This window comes from Tyto alba, unplaced genomic scaffold, assembly GCF_018691265.1.
Source record: "Tyto alba isolate M040663 unplaced genomic scaffold, T.alba_DEE_v4.0 Super-Scaffold_3, whole genome shotgun sequence".
Classification (NCBI taxonomy): Eukaryota; Metazoa; Chordata; class Aves; order Strigiformes; family Tytonidae; genus Tyto; species Tyto alba.
Window position 1 is genome coordinate 4,795,132 of NW_024881304.1, and position 15,328 is coordinate 4,810,459.

The 15,328-nt window shown below is 34.1% G+C and overlaps 1 protein-coding gene across 5 annotated transcripts in view; it reads left to right on the forward strand.

Annotated features, from left to right (window-relative positions):
* CACNA2D3 (calcium voltage-gated channel auxiliary subunit alpha2delta 3) overlaps positions 1–15,328 on the forward strand; it is a 467,172-nt gene that overhangs the window by 323,738 nt on the left and 128,106 nt on the right. For 4 of the 5 annotated variants that reach the window (XR_004405904.2, XM_042799689.1, XM_032984346.2 and 1 more), the window contains one exon: positions 8,988–9,005. The exons of the other annotated variant lie outside the window; for it this stretch is intronic. Coding sequence is in view for 3 of the 4 variants with exons in the window: in XM_042799689.1 (XP_042655623.1) it covers positions 8,988–9,005 (18 nt within the window). In the remaining variant the exon portion in view is untranslated. The remainder of the gene's footprint in view (positions 1–8,987; positions 9,006–15,328) is intronic. 5 annotated transcript variants of the gene reach the window in all.

Consider the following 15,328-nt stretch of genomic DNA (forward strand, 5'->3'; position numbering starts at 1 on the left):
GGATGTTTATAAAATAGACTACAGAAAACTGTATTTGTTTTAGAAGTGCAATCCCATTTAATACAGTCAGAGTAACATGCTAAAAATCAGAAACACAACTAGCAAATCTACATTTTAGAAGAAAATCTGGCTTGCTTTACATATTCATTAAGTCAAATACATCTTCATTCCTCCACAGAAAGTGGTTATCTTTAGATGTTGGTCTTACATTGATATGTAGAGCAAGTAAGATTTAATATACAGCAAGATGAAAAACCCACTGAACTCACTGCAAGATTCTCATTGACTCTAATAGATATTGGGTAAGACTCTTGTTTGGTTTTGCTTTGAGGCCACTGTGGATTTTACTGTGGGAGAGAGGATGTGTGTCTGGCTCTTAAGAGGATTTATGATTAAGAAATTATTTTTCATTTCTAGAAGGACTGTCAAAGAATTTGCTCTTTTTCCAAATGTGAAAGGGCATTTATGTGAGAATAGATGAAAAAATTAATGAGTCTGTATGTATGCACTGATCTTATTGGTTGATTCTTTTTTTTCCTTCCTTCTCTTCCTCCTTTCCCTCTCTCCCTCTCCTAGTAATTCAGAGCAAGTCTTTACAGTACAAAGACCATGCTCTTGGGTTTTTTTTTTTTTTTAAATACAAGTATGTTTTTGGTTTGGTTTGGTTTGGGTTGGGTTTTTTTTTCAGCTGTTGTTTTACTACAATGCAGTTATTTTTCTCTTACTAGAACTATTTCTCTGGGAAGGATTCTCATGCTGTTTTCTATCACCTTCCTAAACAGTCTTTCTGAATGTCTCATTTGGAAATAATTAGCATCAGTAATAATTAAAATGACACAATCTCTTCTTCTAGAGGTGGTACAAAAGCTAGTAAATACTAAAGAGTATTCAGAGTACGTAAGAAGAAAGAACATAACCATATAATTTGATGCCATTTGATGGCATAGATGAGAACCAGAATCTTACAAGTATGTTGGATGTCATATTATGTGTAATGGTGTCCAGTTTTAGAAATATCTTTTCTATTTGATATTGTGAGTAAGAGCAAGGCTGAGAAAAATGTTTGTTGTCTAGAATATATTACACAGTGTGAAATCTCTTCACTGCTGTTAAGGTTGAATAACACATGGTTAAGTGGAATATAGTGTGAAGTTTTTTTACCTCACACTATATTCCAGTTAACTATAGGGATATGATCAGAAGCTCTTTCTCAATTTCTGCCTTAGTTCAGTTTTGCACCCTGTTCTGGCTTCCCTGGTTATTCTATCTGTATGTCTAAAAGCTTTTTGAAGGGCTATTATTTAAATGTTCAATATAAATTTGCTTATAAATTGGAGTTGAAAGGTGCTGGGCCTAGAAACACATTATCATTTGACAATCCACGTCCAGTTCTTAATCCACTTACCTACACCTTTTTGGTACCCAGGGATTCCAAAAATTTTTCATCTTCTGAATAAAACTTTATGTGATTTAAATGATGAGCTTTCTAAACTGTGGCACTTTAACAAATCAACTAATGTTAAAAGCAAGTGCGATAAAAACAGTTGCATAGTAAACACTTTAACAAAAGTAAGAGAAAAATTTTCAATACTGTTCTGTATCTGCAAAATTGTACGTAGATACTTTATTGTAGGTAAGTTCATATTCTCACCTTTGCACTGAACTCTGATCTGGTGGTATAATGTAATTTTAAATTGATCTTGATCTCAGCCTGGTGAAAGAAAAGGGGACACATTCAAGACACAGACAGTTTTTATAATTTATTAAAATCATACTACATCCCAATTACTTATATGAAAGCAAAACCAAACAGTAGCTCAAAACAAACAAGCAAAAAAATCCAATGTGCAGTATAAATAAAATAGTTTTGGAGACAGCAGAAAACATAATGGTTTTCTCTCTAATAGTATGGTTGCTGTACTATAAAACTAAAAAAAATTAAAATTTATAAAAGTATAACAATGAGGCAGGTATCAATTTCATTTTATTATTTTCAGGTTAACTTAGTGTATAGAGTTAAACATAATCATCAATGAAATTTAACATCACATGTGGACATATCTATACATTTTCTCAGTAACAACAGAAAGTAGAATAATACTTTCAAATTGTTTACATTGCTATGTTCACTTCTGTACCAGTAATATAAAGAGAAGGACATTTGATTAAAGCAAACATTGATCAAAGCAAAATAAAACAAACCTGAAACCTACCATCTCACTAAAATTTAAATTAACTATATTAATGGAAATATGGGAATTATCACCAATCATGTCATTTAAGTTGTATTACAATTTCAGTTTTTATAGTAATATGGATGTAAACAGTTTGGAAGTTTCTGATATTTTTCAGGGCCAGGAACATTTAGGGACACATGCACCTAGACCCAGCAGTTAGTTCTGAAGCTCTGCTCAGAGATGGGAACATTTTGAACAATGTATGAATTTTAAAAACCTACTAGTAAGTCATTCACTGCCGGAATAACTATGCAGTCCAAGTCTTGGTAATGAGTGAAATACAGGCACTAGGTTTAAGCCTAGAAATCATCATGAAGGATAGCTCTTTGCTGCTGGTGCTCATCTGTTTATCCATCCTCTTAGAGTCAATTGTAGAGCTCATGTTTAGTGATACTACAAAAGATATTCATTAGTTTTAGACATTTTGTGTGTTTGTAACCTGGAATATTTGCAATAACTTGAGAGCTGGAACTTGTAGAAATTTGAAGTCAGTGCATAGATCCTACCTGAGATACAACAAGGACTATCAAAACCACCAGCCCCTAAAATAAATATTATCCGACTTTATGTAAGGTGAGTTTATGTGTTCCCCAAGAGAACAAGTTTTAGAGAAAACTTATTTACAGTCTCACAAAACAGCATTAAATTTTTTTATGGTGGAATGAAAATGTACTATGCACGTTTAGTTCTCATGTTCATGTTGTCCACAGATTAAGTGCTATTGAACTAGTTGTTTCCATAACTTGAAGGCCATCCTCAAAACCTTTTTAAGAAATTGAGCATATTTAGATTTTTTTGTGTGCTAATGATTCTCATTTTAAAGACAAGATTGCTAGACAGTGCATTAGAAATTATTCAGACATTTACATTAATAAACATTTATGTATTTTAGAAAATGTGTAAAATCTTCAGAGGGTGCTAGAATTGTAGTTTTCATCTATATTTTTTGACTCTTTTCTCCATAGCGACATTTACAGTTCCTCTGACTGGTATACTTTGCATACAGTGCACAGTCTGTCCTTTACTAAAGTGCTGTAGTAACTGCAAAATATGTGGTAGCACTGTACAATAATTATGTGAACAAAGAAAAATTTGGTATTGAATCCCTTGAAAACTCACATTCATTTTCCTTACAGAAGTTGGCCCAATAAGCACAGGTTAATGTCACTCTTTTAATATTTATACTGAAATCTTAACATCAGAAACATCCCAGCAGGAGGCTGAATTTTATTTCTTTCTCCAATGTGTGCATATAATTATCTATGATGCCTCTAGTACTTACATGATTCTAGGAAGTGGAGAATAAGTGCATAGACTGTAAAAGAAAAATCACCAAAATCATAATATTTAAATGCTGTAATATTTAAATGCTGTATCTTATAGCAAGTGAGTAAGTAGACTTTAAATTGAGACTTTGAATGTTCTTTCTATTCTCTCCCAAGTTTTTGCCATTTTTGGGAAGAGCTGTGGAAGCCTGCCTAGCAATGTATGAAATGCTTTACATTTCTTTATACATGTAAATAAATCATTATCTACCCCTACATTTAATTATATTATGTAATGCCATAAACAACCTGTATTATAGAGTACCTGGCACATGCATGCACGAAGTATTCTGTTTTTTTTTTTTTTTTTCATTCTCTTCTGAGGAGCTTACTGATATGTATGGTATCTTCCTCCTTGCTGTGGTGTTAAATAAAAAAGACCTACATGCTTGCCACAATATTTCACATCTTTCCTGAAAGTGTATTTCCAAAACCTAAAAATTTTAATACATACATTCAGTGCCAAATTCAGAGTCAGTATGTGACATGTACAGGATGAGCCTGAACACTGCACACCACCATAAACTTAGCTATGCATAGATGTTGAATTTGGTGCAGCCCAGAAATTATTTACAGAAATAGCTGTAATATCAAAACTGTATTCATACTTGTTGATTATTTACTGGCATGTTTGCACTTAATTTCTATTAATTTGTATTGTATCTGATTATGAAACAATCAAGTAAGTAGGGTTGTTAGCTTTTTTCTGAGACTGATGATATTTAAATGCTTGGCAGAACAGGACTGTGGAAATTAGATCAGTGAATGTAAAACAGGTTATTTCTTTATTTTTGAATGCTTTGACAGAAATACATTGCAATAGTACATTTTTTTTTGACAAAGGTAATTTCATGCTATTATTAGAAAAATAGAAAATGGGAAATTAATTTAATAGTGATTTGTATTATTTTTACTTCTCTAAGAATAGAAAACATAGGGTTTTTTTGATATAATAAGAAACTCTTGAGGATACTTTAGTCTTGCAGGAGATTTTTTTTTTGCTATTATTCAAAGAAACATAAGGTTGAATTCTGATCCAACAGAACAATAACTTTATAACTAGTTCTCCTTTAAGACTTCTAGGCTTGGTTTCTTGGAAATCTAGGACATACAGCTACATAATGTTTTGAATAAATTGTTGAAATGGCTATAAAATATTTTAGAATTATATGGCTATTTTGTTTTGGAATTATCATTAAGTTATTTACAAAATCAGTCTTTATGAACTTATTTTATTAAGGATGAAAAGAGACAGTCTTTTGTGATGTCTGGCATGGAGTATTTAGCAGAACTACTGATCCTGTAACATATGCCTCGTGCTTCTAAAGACAGCATTTCAGATCTATCTGTAGTTTTGTTTTCTTCACTCACGTTGGCCTCACAGTTACCCGATCCAAGAAACAGTGCAATATCCTTGATGTTTGGACTCTTTGACTGTCTTGGTTTGTTTTACTATGTTAGTAGTGTCTAATTTTTCTGATAATACCAAACACATTTCCATGAAGGGCTCAAAACAATACTAGATTATTTGCAAATGTGGAAAGCGTGACAATGTGTGCAATAATAGTATTGAAAAATCTCCTACAGTTATTTACTCTGTGTTACATTGTGTGACAGGACCCCAATTTGTCCTGAATTTAGAGGTGGAATTCTCAACATGTCTTACTGGAATCAAGCATCATGTGAACCTCAGGGGTCTTGCAGTCTCTGAAGGGTATTTTTTTTACAATACAAAATAGAATAAGAAAATTTGTTTGATAAAGAAAATTTGGGTTTTCTGGAAAAGATTGATGAAAAGAAAAGAGTTTGAAAGCAAATCTCCCTCCCTTTTCTTCACTGTGTCCTTGCAAGGCCCTATGCTCTAATTGTTATCATTTCTTTTTTTTAGGTTGCAGCAAAATTTACATAGTTCAATCAAGATACCTAAGTCTACCTTCCTAAATCAGAAAATCCTCTCTGGTTTCCCCTGGTGTTTATAGGTCTGCAGGCTCCTGTCCCTGTCATACCTGGCAGTATTGCAACAACCTCTTCTTACTAAGCAGTTTTGTGGAGGAAGGTACACTTCCCTTTGGAAGGCTCCTCCTAACCCAACTGCAACAACCAGGAGACAGCAAATGGCCAGACTTCATCCCTGCATCTTGGCCACAGTCATTTTAACAAAACATGTATTACTGAGATGGTAAACTAGGAGCAAGTAAAACAGATATATGCCCTATCGTGTATCTTCTTTAGAGACAATCACCAGAAGGAGGAAGAGACGCTAGTAGAAAACAGGAGGTACTTTAGTGTGGTAGGATGGAATAAAGACACCAAATGGCATAGTTTATCATAGGTGCAAGAATAGAAAGGCTTGCAGTGCTTTTTGAGGGCCAGGGAAAGATCACAGTTTACTGCAGAACTGCCTCCTGGCAGTGTATATATCAAACCACAGGAATCAGAGGTACCCGCTGGGTTTTACACAGAGACAGACTGTGCAATAAAGGTTCAGACCAGAGAACTATTACTGTTATTGTTAGGAAAATTATTTGTTTCCTATGGCCTCCCAGAAGGGGTGATATTAGACAAACCTCCATAGTTTATTTCAAAGGATTTTATAGCTAATATTAAACTGAATTGCTGACATATAGGATCTTCTAACAGCCAAGTTTCAAATCAGCAACAGAATGATTTGTCTGGCTGTAACAGAGACAGATTTTTTTAAGTAAAAACCTGTGAACCTGGATTTTGAAGTTTAGGTGAAAAGCAACAAGAATTCCAGCCCAGGAAAAGGCATAATGGAATGTAAATCTCATCTGTTGACCCTATTATTCCTAATCAAGGCTTTGACTGCTAATATTTCAGAGCAAGGAAATATTTTTGATTTTATAAAAGGGATTGACATTTATAAAAGGGGTTTTATAAATGGGATTGACAAACTGAATTCAGCAACAGATAGTGTGGAACTCTGATTCGGAAACTTTTTTTAATGTGCTCTTGAAAGTAATCTCAGTAAAAGCGGTAAGGATAGTTTCATATACAAAAATGTATAACATCTAGTTTGTTTGGCAGTTATTAATAGGAAATACTCACTTGCATTCCATCTGATTTTAATTCCCTCACATGGCAAAACCTGACCTACCATATGTATCTGAAGGGATATGCTTAAATAGGAGTAATCTCAAGTTCTGAAAGCAAGTAATAAAATTTATATCAAACAGTACTAATATTTATATAGGGATTCAACTTAAATGTAAAGTCCCAATAGCGGACTGTGTTCTGTGTGCGTTTGTGTTTTGGGTTTCTGTGTTTGTTCAGATTTTGAATGTTCTCCCCTATAACTTCCCCCCACCCCGGCCCCTTCCTTGAACCTGTCTCCACTGTATGTGGACTATATTTCTAATTTAGTTTGAATTTTATGTGGAAGTAAGGATTTCTGCAATGATACTTCTGTACTTAACATCGCATATGTTGCCTTGGATGCCTTGACTGAACTTGAAGTACTGTTTTGTAGAATATGACATAAAAATTAGTTCATTATGAAAACATATGAGTTTGCTACATGTAGTGTGCTTGGGAAAACTGTAGTGTTCTTTAGTATTTATTCGAGAGGTGGAAATGTGGACATCGTTCTTTACTGCACCTGTCTTTATCTGAGATATTAATGAAAGGATGTCTGTAAATTTTACATATATTTAGCAAGAATGTAGCATTAAAACAAAAACAAAACCAAAAAAACTTACCAACAACAAAAAATCCCTGTTAGAAAGAAAACCAGTTTCAGTGCTAGAGTAGGACGTTAAAAAATTCATATTTCAACTTTCCCTTGTTTGAATGAAAAAAAGAAAAAGCTTCCACTTATCAAAGTAGTTAACCAAGTTGAATACTAATAAGTATGCAAATGTTCAGAAAAGCTTTAAACTGCTCTAAGTAGTGCTCTAACTTGTTAATATGGGATTTACCTCATGTATTTACAGTTCATTGGGGATCTGCAATTTCTTCAGCAGCCCTTGTATACTGTTGTATATAATCAATTATTTAAAGAACGGGCTTTTAAAGAAACACATATAGGTCATACTTTAATGTGGTCATGGCTCGTATTTTGCTATTGGATCATTCAAGTTTTAGGATGAAAGAATTTTACTTGCAGCAATTCTCCCTGCCATGGATTTTGTTACATTTTATATTGTGAAAACAGATAAATTGTGGCTGGTTGCTTTCAGTTATTTGTGAATTAGAGATCATGTGACAATCTTCTTGCATGGCACATACTAATGCGGACATTAGCTTTTAGCAGAGTACTATATGGAAGCTGTTTTTTCTATCTGTTTTAATTCAGAGACAGGACAAAAGGTCTGTCAGAAGCTCGCTAGAGATCTTGAAGGTCTTTTTGCATTTGGTATTGATTCAACTGCCTGTTCATGTGTTCAGCTGATGCCTGTAAAGAAGCAATTTGTTCTGGAAAAATAAATTTTCTGAGAAGGAGGAATTTAGCACAAGGCTAAATTTCTGTGTATGGCAAATTTCTCTATGAGTATGAAAGAAAATAATTCAGAAGAAGGGAAAACTGTATTGTGCTTAGAATTGTTTACTTTTCTGAGTTCCTCTTTGTTACCTACAATGGGTTTTCTTTTTCCTAAAGTGAAAACAGAACCCATTTTCCAACTCTTAATAAATATGGTATTTTATATGTAATGGAGTCTACTGCCTGCTCTCCATGCCTTTTTACATGAATTGTTGCTTACAGTAAATGCTGTGCATACAACCAGGTATGGCTAATCTTGTCTAAGAACATCCGTGTGATATGAATATGCATATGTACATAAACACCTACCTTTTATTTGCATATATGTACATACAATCATACTTGTGTTTACAGTACATAAATGTTCTATGCATACATTATTGTATATTTTGCATATATGATCATATGTTTGCATAAGCAGTCACCAACTTTCTCTTACCATTTTGTTTTTCCTTCCTCTTTCATAGAGAATACAACCTTCTACTTTAATAAGATAAACCACTCTTAATGTCAATTTAATTCATAATAAGTGTAGGTTTAGATGCTTTCAAACCAAGAATGGCTGGTTTTAAAACTAAAGCTATGTTTATGTTGAATTATATTTGTGTACAGGGAGATGGAACTACTTCACTGTTCAAGTGTGATACCATATCTGATGAGAAAACAGTCCTCTTAGTATCATGGTATTTAACAAATTGCATGTTGCTTTTGTGATACCTAGTAGAGAAGCTGTCAAATAATAAACTAAGTTAATAAGCCCTCAATAATTTGAATCAATTGGCAATGTAAACCTAGTTTCTCTAGTTTCTTTCCTTTATACTTTGTTCTATATTATGTTTGTGATTTTATGAATACACAGCTAAAGTAGCTGTTCAAATTAATTTAATGTATAATGATTGCTTGTTCTGTTTTGTTGTTTTCCAGCTCCCTCAGGCTCAAAAGGTAAAATATTTTAATCAAATCTTAGTCATTCAAAGTAGTCACCAGTCCTTCATATTTCCATGGTGTTGTGAGTATGGTACAGTAGTGATCAGTGAAACAGTTCACTGTGATGGAGGCTCTGGAGTGGAGCAGCAAGAAGGCTAGCTGACATCAAGGCCAACTAAGGTACTTGCTGAGAGCAGCTCTTCAAACATGAGCTATTGCAACATGAGAGGTATATAGTAGCCTACAACTTTAAAACACGAAGGCTATTTTATAAACAATTTAAAATAATAGTAAAGATTCAAAAAATCACCCCATTACTCCATGTGAAACATCTCTGGATCATTTCTCTATCGTAGAGACTGCAGAAACCCTGCTATTGCTGGTACCCTTTCACTGCTCCCCACTGTATCTATCAACACACCTCTGAATACATCCAACATTTGACTTGTCTAATAGGTTGTATACAACTTTCATATAATATGCTCTTGCCTTTAAACAACTTCGTCATTGATATGGTATGTTACCAGAGTCACTGCTGAACATCGTGATAGCACAATGACTGTGGCAAACTTGAATAATTGCTTGGTGTCTGTTGCATCATCCTTGTATATTTCACAAATATAATGAAAGCTTCTGGAAAATAGAAAATCTAGATGTTGGTTTGTGGTAAAAAAATATTAAAATAAGAATGGAATATACTGGGAAACTGCAATACTCATTCAAGTCATTCTTATAGTTCTAGGTAAAGCACTTTTAATAGGTAACATCATAGCAATCAGTTAAACATCACTGTAAGTAACAGTCTTGGATGATGATCGAAGTTCAGTTTTTAATGAAACATTCAGTTTTTAATGAAAAATAATAAAATGATCTTCAGTGAACAGCTTTTGCAGAATGGTGAGGGCATCCATGTAACTCAAACTTTAAAATGGTTACTTAATGAATCTTATCCACTTTTTAGTTTAAAAAGCAAGAAGTATGAATGTGGGAGCTTTTATTTTTAGGATGCTACGTATATTTGAAATTTCCTTGCTCATGGAGCTCAGAAAACTCTATTTCAAATCTGCAGGTAATATGCTATTTTGTGACGCTGAGCTATGTCCATAGTTTGTTCTTGTGTTTTGATAGTTGCAGAGCCTACCAAATGTGACATGGTAACAAAAATTGTTACTTTTTTTTTTTTTTTTTTTTTTCCTTCTGGAAATAGATGGCTTAAAGTAATCTTTTGTTTACAGTTTACTCAAAAAGTAGAAGGACTAAAAGACTGGCTAGACGTGCTAACTTTGGCTTTTTCATGTTCACCTGCTTGTCTAAATGTTTATTCCAAATGCTTCTTTTAACAGTTTTCAGAAAGAAGAGTTATAGAGTGAGGTTATAATATGCTGGTGCAGAATAATATAACCAGTCAGGCTGTTTAGCAAATGGTATTATACATTTTGATGTCCACAATTCTGAGCTAATAAATAATGTTTTGGTACAAATTACTCAAATTCGAGGTTAGCAAGAAAGCACACAGTTTTCATGGAAGGTCAAAAGTGCTAATTTTCAATGTGTTTACCCCTTGAGCAAACTAATGCAGAACTAAAGCCCTATATTTTGTATATGCATGCATAATGTCTACTTGACTGTATACTACTTTCATGCAGAGAAAGAGGAGAGGGGTGGGAAAGAAGGAATGGGATGGGGAGGGAGGGCAGATACAAGTAATCCACAAGGTCTTTTGATAACTTCAGGTAAGAAGTAAATCTTTTCATAGCAAGAGAATCTCTTGCTATCTGCAGGGTGAAGGGAAGCAGCACAGGGCTGATGCATACCTTATTGAATGACTTAGTCACTAGTATACATGTTTTGCCATATGGTGGCTGAACTGTATTTTTGTTGGAATCTATGTATCATCTTGCAAATGTTTTCTCTATAAACATTTCAAACAGCCATGTCTCTCTAAACATGTTCACTTTAATCTTTGAGTGATCTGAAAGAAAAATGTGGCATTCCAAGTTTACTTTTACTATTTTATATCTGTTAGAAATACTTGGTCATCTTGATGAAATGTGTTGTCTTTTATGTGAAACGCTGGCTACAGTCTGTGTTTAGTCAATGTTCCATGGTGATTAGCTATTGATTTTGAAAACCTGTAGGTTCTCAACTGTCTACATTAGTTAAATAACAATTTAAAAATGTTACTGTTATGTTATCTCCTCTAAATCAAATTGTTCCTAATTCAGAATTGGAGTGCAGGTGAAATGAAGTACAAGGAGTTTAAGGTGGATGTCTGTTGCACCATGATATATGTCTTTAAAAGATCTTTGTGATATGCCCTATGCTTAAAATAGAAAATAGCACAAAATAAAAAAAAAAAAAAAATCCCACCATAATTTCAGGTGATAGAGATGCTGACTTAATATGGTTATGCAGCTTTCAGAAGAAAATATGTCTAGGAAGAGCTAATGTATCTAAAAGAAAGAGTCATTATCCAGACAAATGGAACAAATTTGTGTGAATTTCATATGTCCCCTATGTTGCTTTTCTGCATGTTTTTAGGTAACCATCCCACTGGGCTGTGAAAATAGTAATAAAACAAACTAATAACTCAAATTTGCCAATTTTCAGACTTTTTCAGTTTGGCTTCCCAAATGACCTTTATCTTTGAAACACTTTTTAAAAACAGCTTTGGTATCCATCAACGAGCAAAAGCTATTTTTCCTTAATAGCTCAAAAAGGTGTTTTGTTTCCTAGTAGGAAAGCTTCACTTGTTTTCTTTAGCAAACACAGCAGGATTCAAAATCTGTTGTCCTACTCCTGCTGTGATGTTTTGTTCTACTTAGCTTGTGTCAAGAGGTAGAAGTGAATAAATTAGGCACACAAATCAGAAGCAGATAGTTGTGTTTAGGAACATTTAGGAAAGATTTTTTTTAATGATTCTCTCATGAATAGAATTGCATTTCCTCCGTATAGAAATGCTTTGATGATTTGTTGCCCAAAAATTCCTGACAGCTTTCTTCTCTCTTTCGGTGTTATTCCTTAACTTCTGTAAGTAGTGCTTTGCCCTCCTTTTATCTTGATGCTATCATATTTCAGCCATTTGGGAGCATCATTCATCATTCCCCACATCATTTACCTTTTTATACTTTGAAGTGTTGAATTAACTGTCACTGGGAATAGAAAACAGAAAATTTGTGAAGCCTCTATTTCACTGAAGTGCATGACTAGCAATTTTAGCATTTTTATAAAATTATAGGTGTTAAATTGAATCTAATGAAGTACAAAATAATAATGAAGTAAACATTTTGACCCTGATTTAACACTCCTTTGGATCTGTTTCCTGCTGACGAGAGGCTATTGTCTTTAACTTTCATAATGTATATAAAGTCAAGTGATCCATTCAGAAAACTGCATTAAAATTTTCACCTACATGTTAACTGCAGTCTTGGTTTCCAAATTTCTCTCTCACTCTCCTCAACAAGCAAGCTAACTTTTAATAACATTTTTGTGTCACTAATTCGCAAACTTTAAGTAACTATTTTATAATATGAGGTTATTTTGCTGTTTCATTTCTGTGTGGTAGACATGGAAATGTCTCTCTAACCTAATACACTCACTCAGGTTCCTATATTGTCTCAGGTCATAATTGGAATCTAAGGCAAAATAATAGCTATTCCTTATTCTTGTAGTCTATATAAAACATAACTAAATGATCAAATTCCAGTTTTCTTTTGCTTCCAGCCCGTCTCATGACTCTACTCTGCATGTAAAAGCACAATAGTCACAGAAGAAAACACCTCTTGAAGCAAGTCTATGAAGGGTGGGGAAAGGAAGAAAGGGGGTGAGCTGGGACAGTGGCAGAGCTATAACAAGGTAGTGAAGAAAAAACAAAAGCTTCAGCATGAACCTCATACTTCAGATGCACCCCTACGGAACTGCTGTCTGCTGTGGTTAAAGTTTCAGCAGCAGCCTTGAGGCAAGCATTTTAAACACTAGTACCTTGTCAGAGGGTTTGCAGTGTTCCCATGCCCCACAGTTTCACCCCACTTTCAGTCTCTCTGAATATAAGAGTGTTTTCTCCCTCCTTTTCGATTGTTTTTTTTTTTCACAAGGCTGTATAGGCTATGCCAGCAGACCTTCACTTTGACCCATTTCCTCACTCGAGTCCCTTAAGTCCTATTTCCTTCCAGGTCTGCAGACCAAAGGTTCCTATGTCAGCACAGCTGTACAGCTCTCCACAGACAGTTACTCAAGTGCCTCTTTAGCCTCATCATATCTACTAACCTTGCTTCATTTTTGGATTCAGAATGTTAACTCCAACTTTAAGCTCTGACCTCTAGATGTAACGGCCTATGGACCTTTTCTGCATTTCAACCTGTTGGTAATTTAATTAAATATTGTGAATGAAAGTTCCTGTTGTGGGATGGTGAAAAATCTACTAGGAACACTGTAGATCCAGAGTGATTAGAATTCAAAGGAATATTATTGGGCTAGAGATTTGTCTATGAAAAAATTTGGACATTTGTTGTGGTTACTTGATAGTTTACATGAATCAGATTTTGCTTGACACTGTTTGCTGCAACAGATACCCTGTTCTGTGGAAATGCACTGCAGTTATTACAGTCCAGTGTAAATGCAAAAATGAGGAATATGTCAAGCAACAAAAAAGATAATGTAAAAGAATTTCTTACTCTGTTTTGCTAGGCATTGTTTAAATTGGGAAATGAAGAATGGATAGAATTAGTACTATGGAAGTTAATTGTTGAGCTGAGCTGAACGGTCCTGCTAGGATTTCCTGATATATATCATAGACATAATCTGTATTAAAACAAACAAACAAACAAGATATTTTGAGGTTTCAGATCTAAAATTTTCTTGGGTTAATATATTTTTAACATGGTGAAAAAATTGTAGAAACCCTGGCACAAGTTGTGGTTGTTTAAAACACAAAGTCTAAACTCTGAAAGACATGGGGAAAAATATGAGTTTTAGATCTGAAAATTTGTTTCCTTTCTGTGACTTATCATAGCTCAGAATTTACCAACAAAAAGTAGAATTGCCTTTTATTTAAATTAATTAGTATATTGTTTATTTGGGGGGGAATGTATATATTTAACAAAATATAAAAATACCACTCCATAGCCAGCTAAGGTGAAACAATATTGCATATTCTCCATGAAAAAATCAGGACTAGCATCTAAAAAAGGATATGGACTTTGTTACTGTCCTTACTCCTTCTTCCATGTCAGAAGCCATCCACTGGTCTGTTGCTGGCAGAGCCCAGCTTAATTATAATCACTGCACAAAATATGTATCCAAGAATAACATTGTATCACGCTGTAATAGATACAGACACTACTAACTCTGTCAGAAATTCCGGACAACCTGCTGTAACTCTTCTTCTCTATACACTCCTAAGGAAAATGTTTCAGGGATCCTTCTCAAATTTCTATTGCTGTAATGGAAACACCTAAGGAAATTAATATTCTTTCCCTGTATATGTGTTTCTGGAGTAATTCCGGAGCCTACCTTAATCTTTGTCTGGGAGATGGATGTTAGTGCTAGATGTGAGGCTAAACTCTCTTTAGTTTATATGCTTCATGTGAGGAGTAAGTGGATGCTTGTTTGTTTGTTGTTTCCGGAGATTTATTTGGGGTTTTTCTAAGGGGAGTAACCCTGTACAGGGAGTTAAAGGGAAAACTGTTGCAGTTAAATCTATTTCTAAAAAGAGTATTCTCCAATTGTGAAACTATTACTGCTAGGCATTACAGATCTGTGACTTTCTCAGAGAGTAAGTTCTGTTTCTTTATTTTAAACAGCCAAGAGTTGTTTAGCCTGGGAATGCATTTTTCCTCATTCTTGAGATGATTTTTAAAGGTTTGTTATTGTTTGCTAAACATTTCATCAAATGGTGTGTCCGTGGCCCTTGTATAGATTCCTGCCTAAAAGTGTTACCACTGAGTCTTTTCAATAGAGCAACTTTCTGGGGCAAACTGCTAATGCTTTCTCTTTCATTCATCATTTCAGACTGTAGATGATAACTTAGAAAATCCTGGGATCTAGTTGAAAACTCTGTGTTTTTCTTTGGGGGTCTAGTTTTAGTTTTTCTTGCCAACATCATGCAAATGCCTAGTAATTCTGAGACAAAACATACTGGTGCAAGTTGGAGAAACTACAAGAACTTAACTTTTTTTGCAATACTATTAGATGAACATGTTGAAAAATGAATATTTCATAGCATAATTCATCCAAACTTCAAATGATCTGAACTCAAGCAGGGAAATACATGTATTTTTACTCTACCATTGTAATTCCATGTTTTAGAGCGCTATAGCAATAATAACAGTTAAACTACT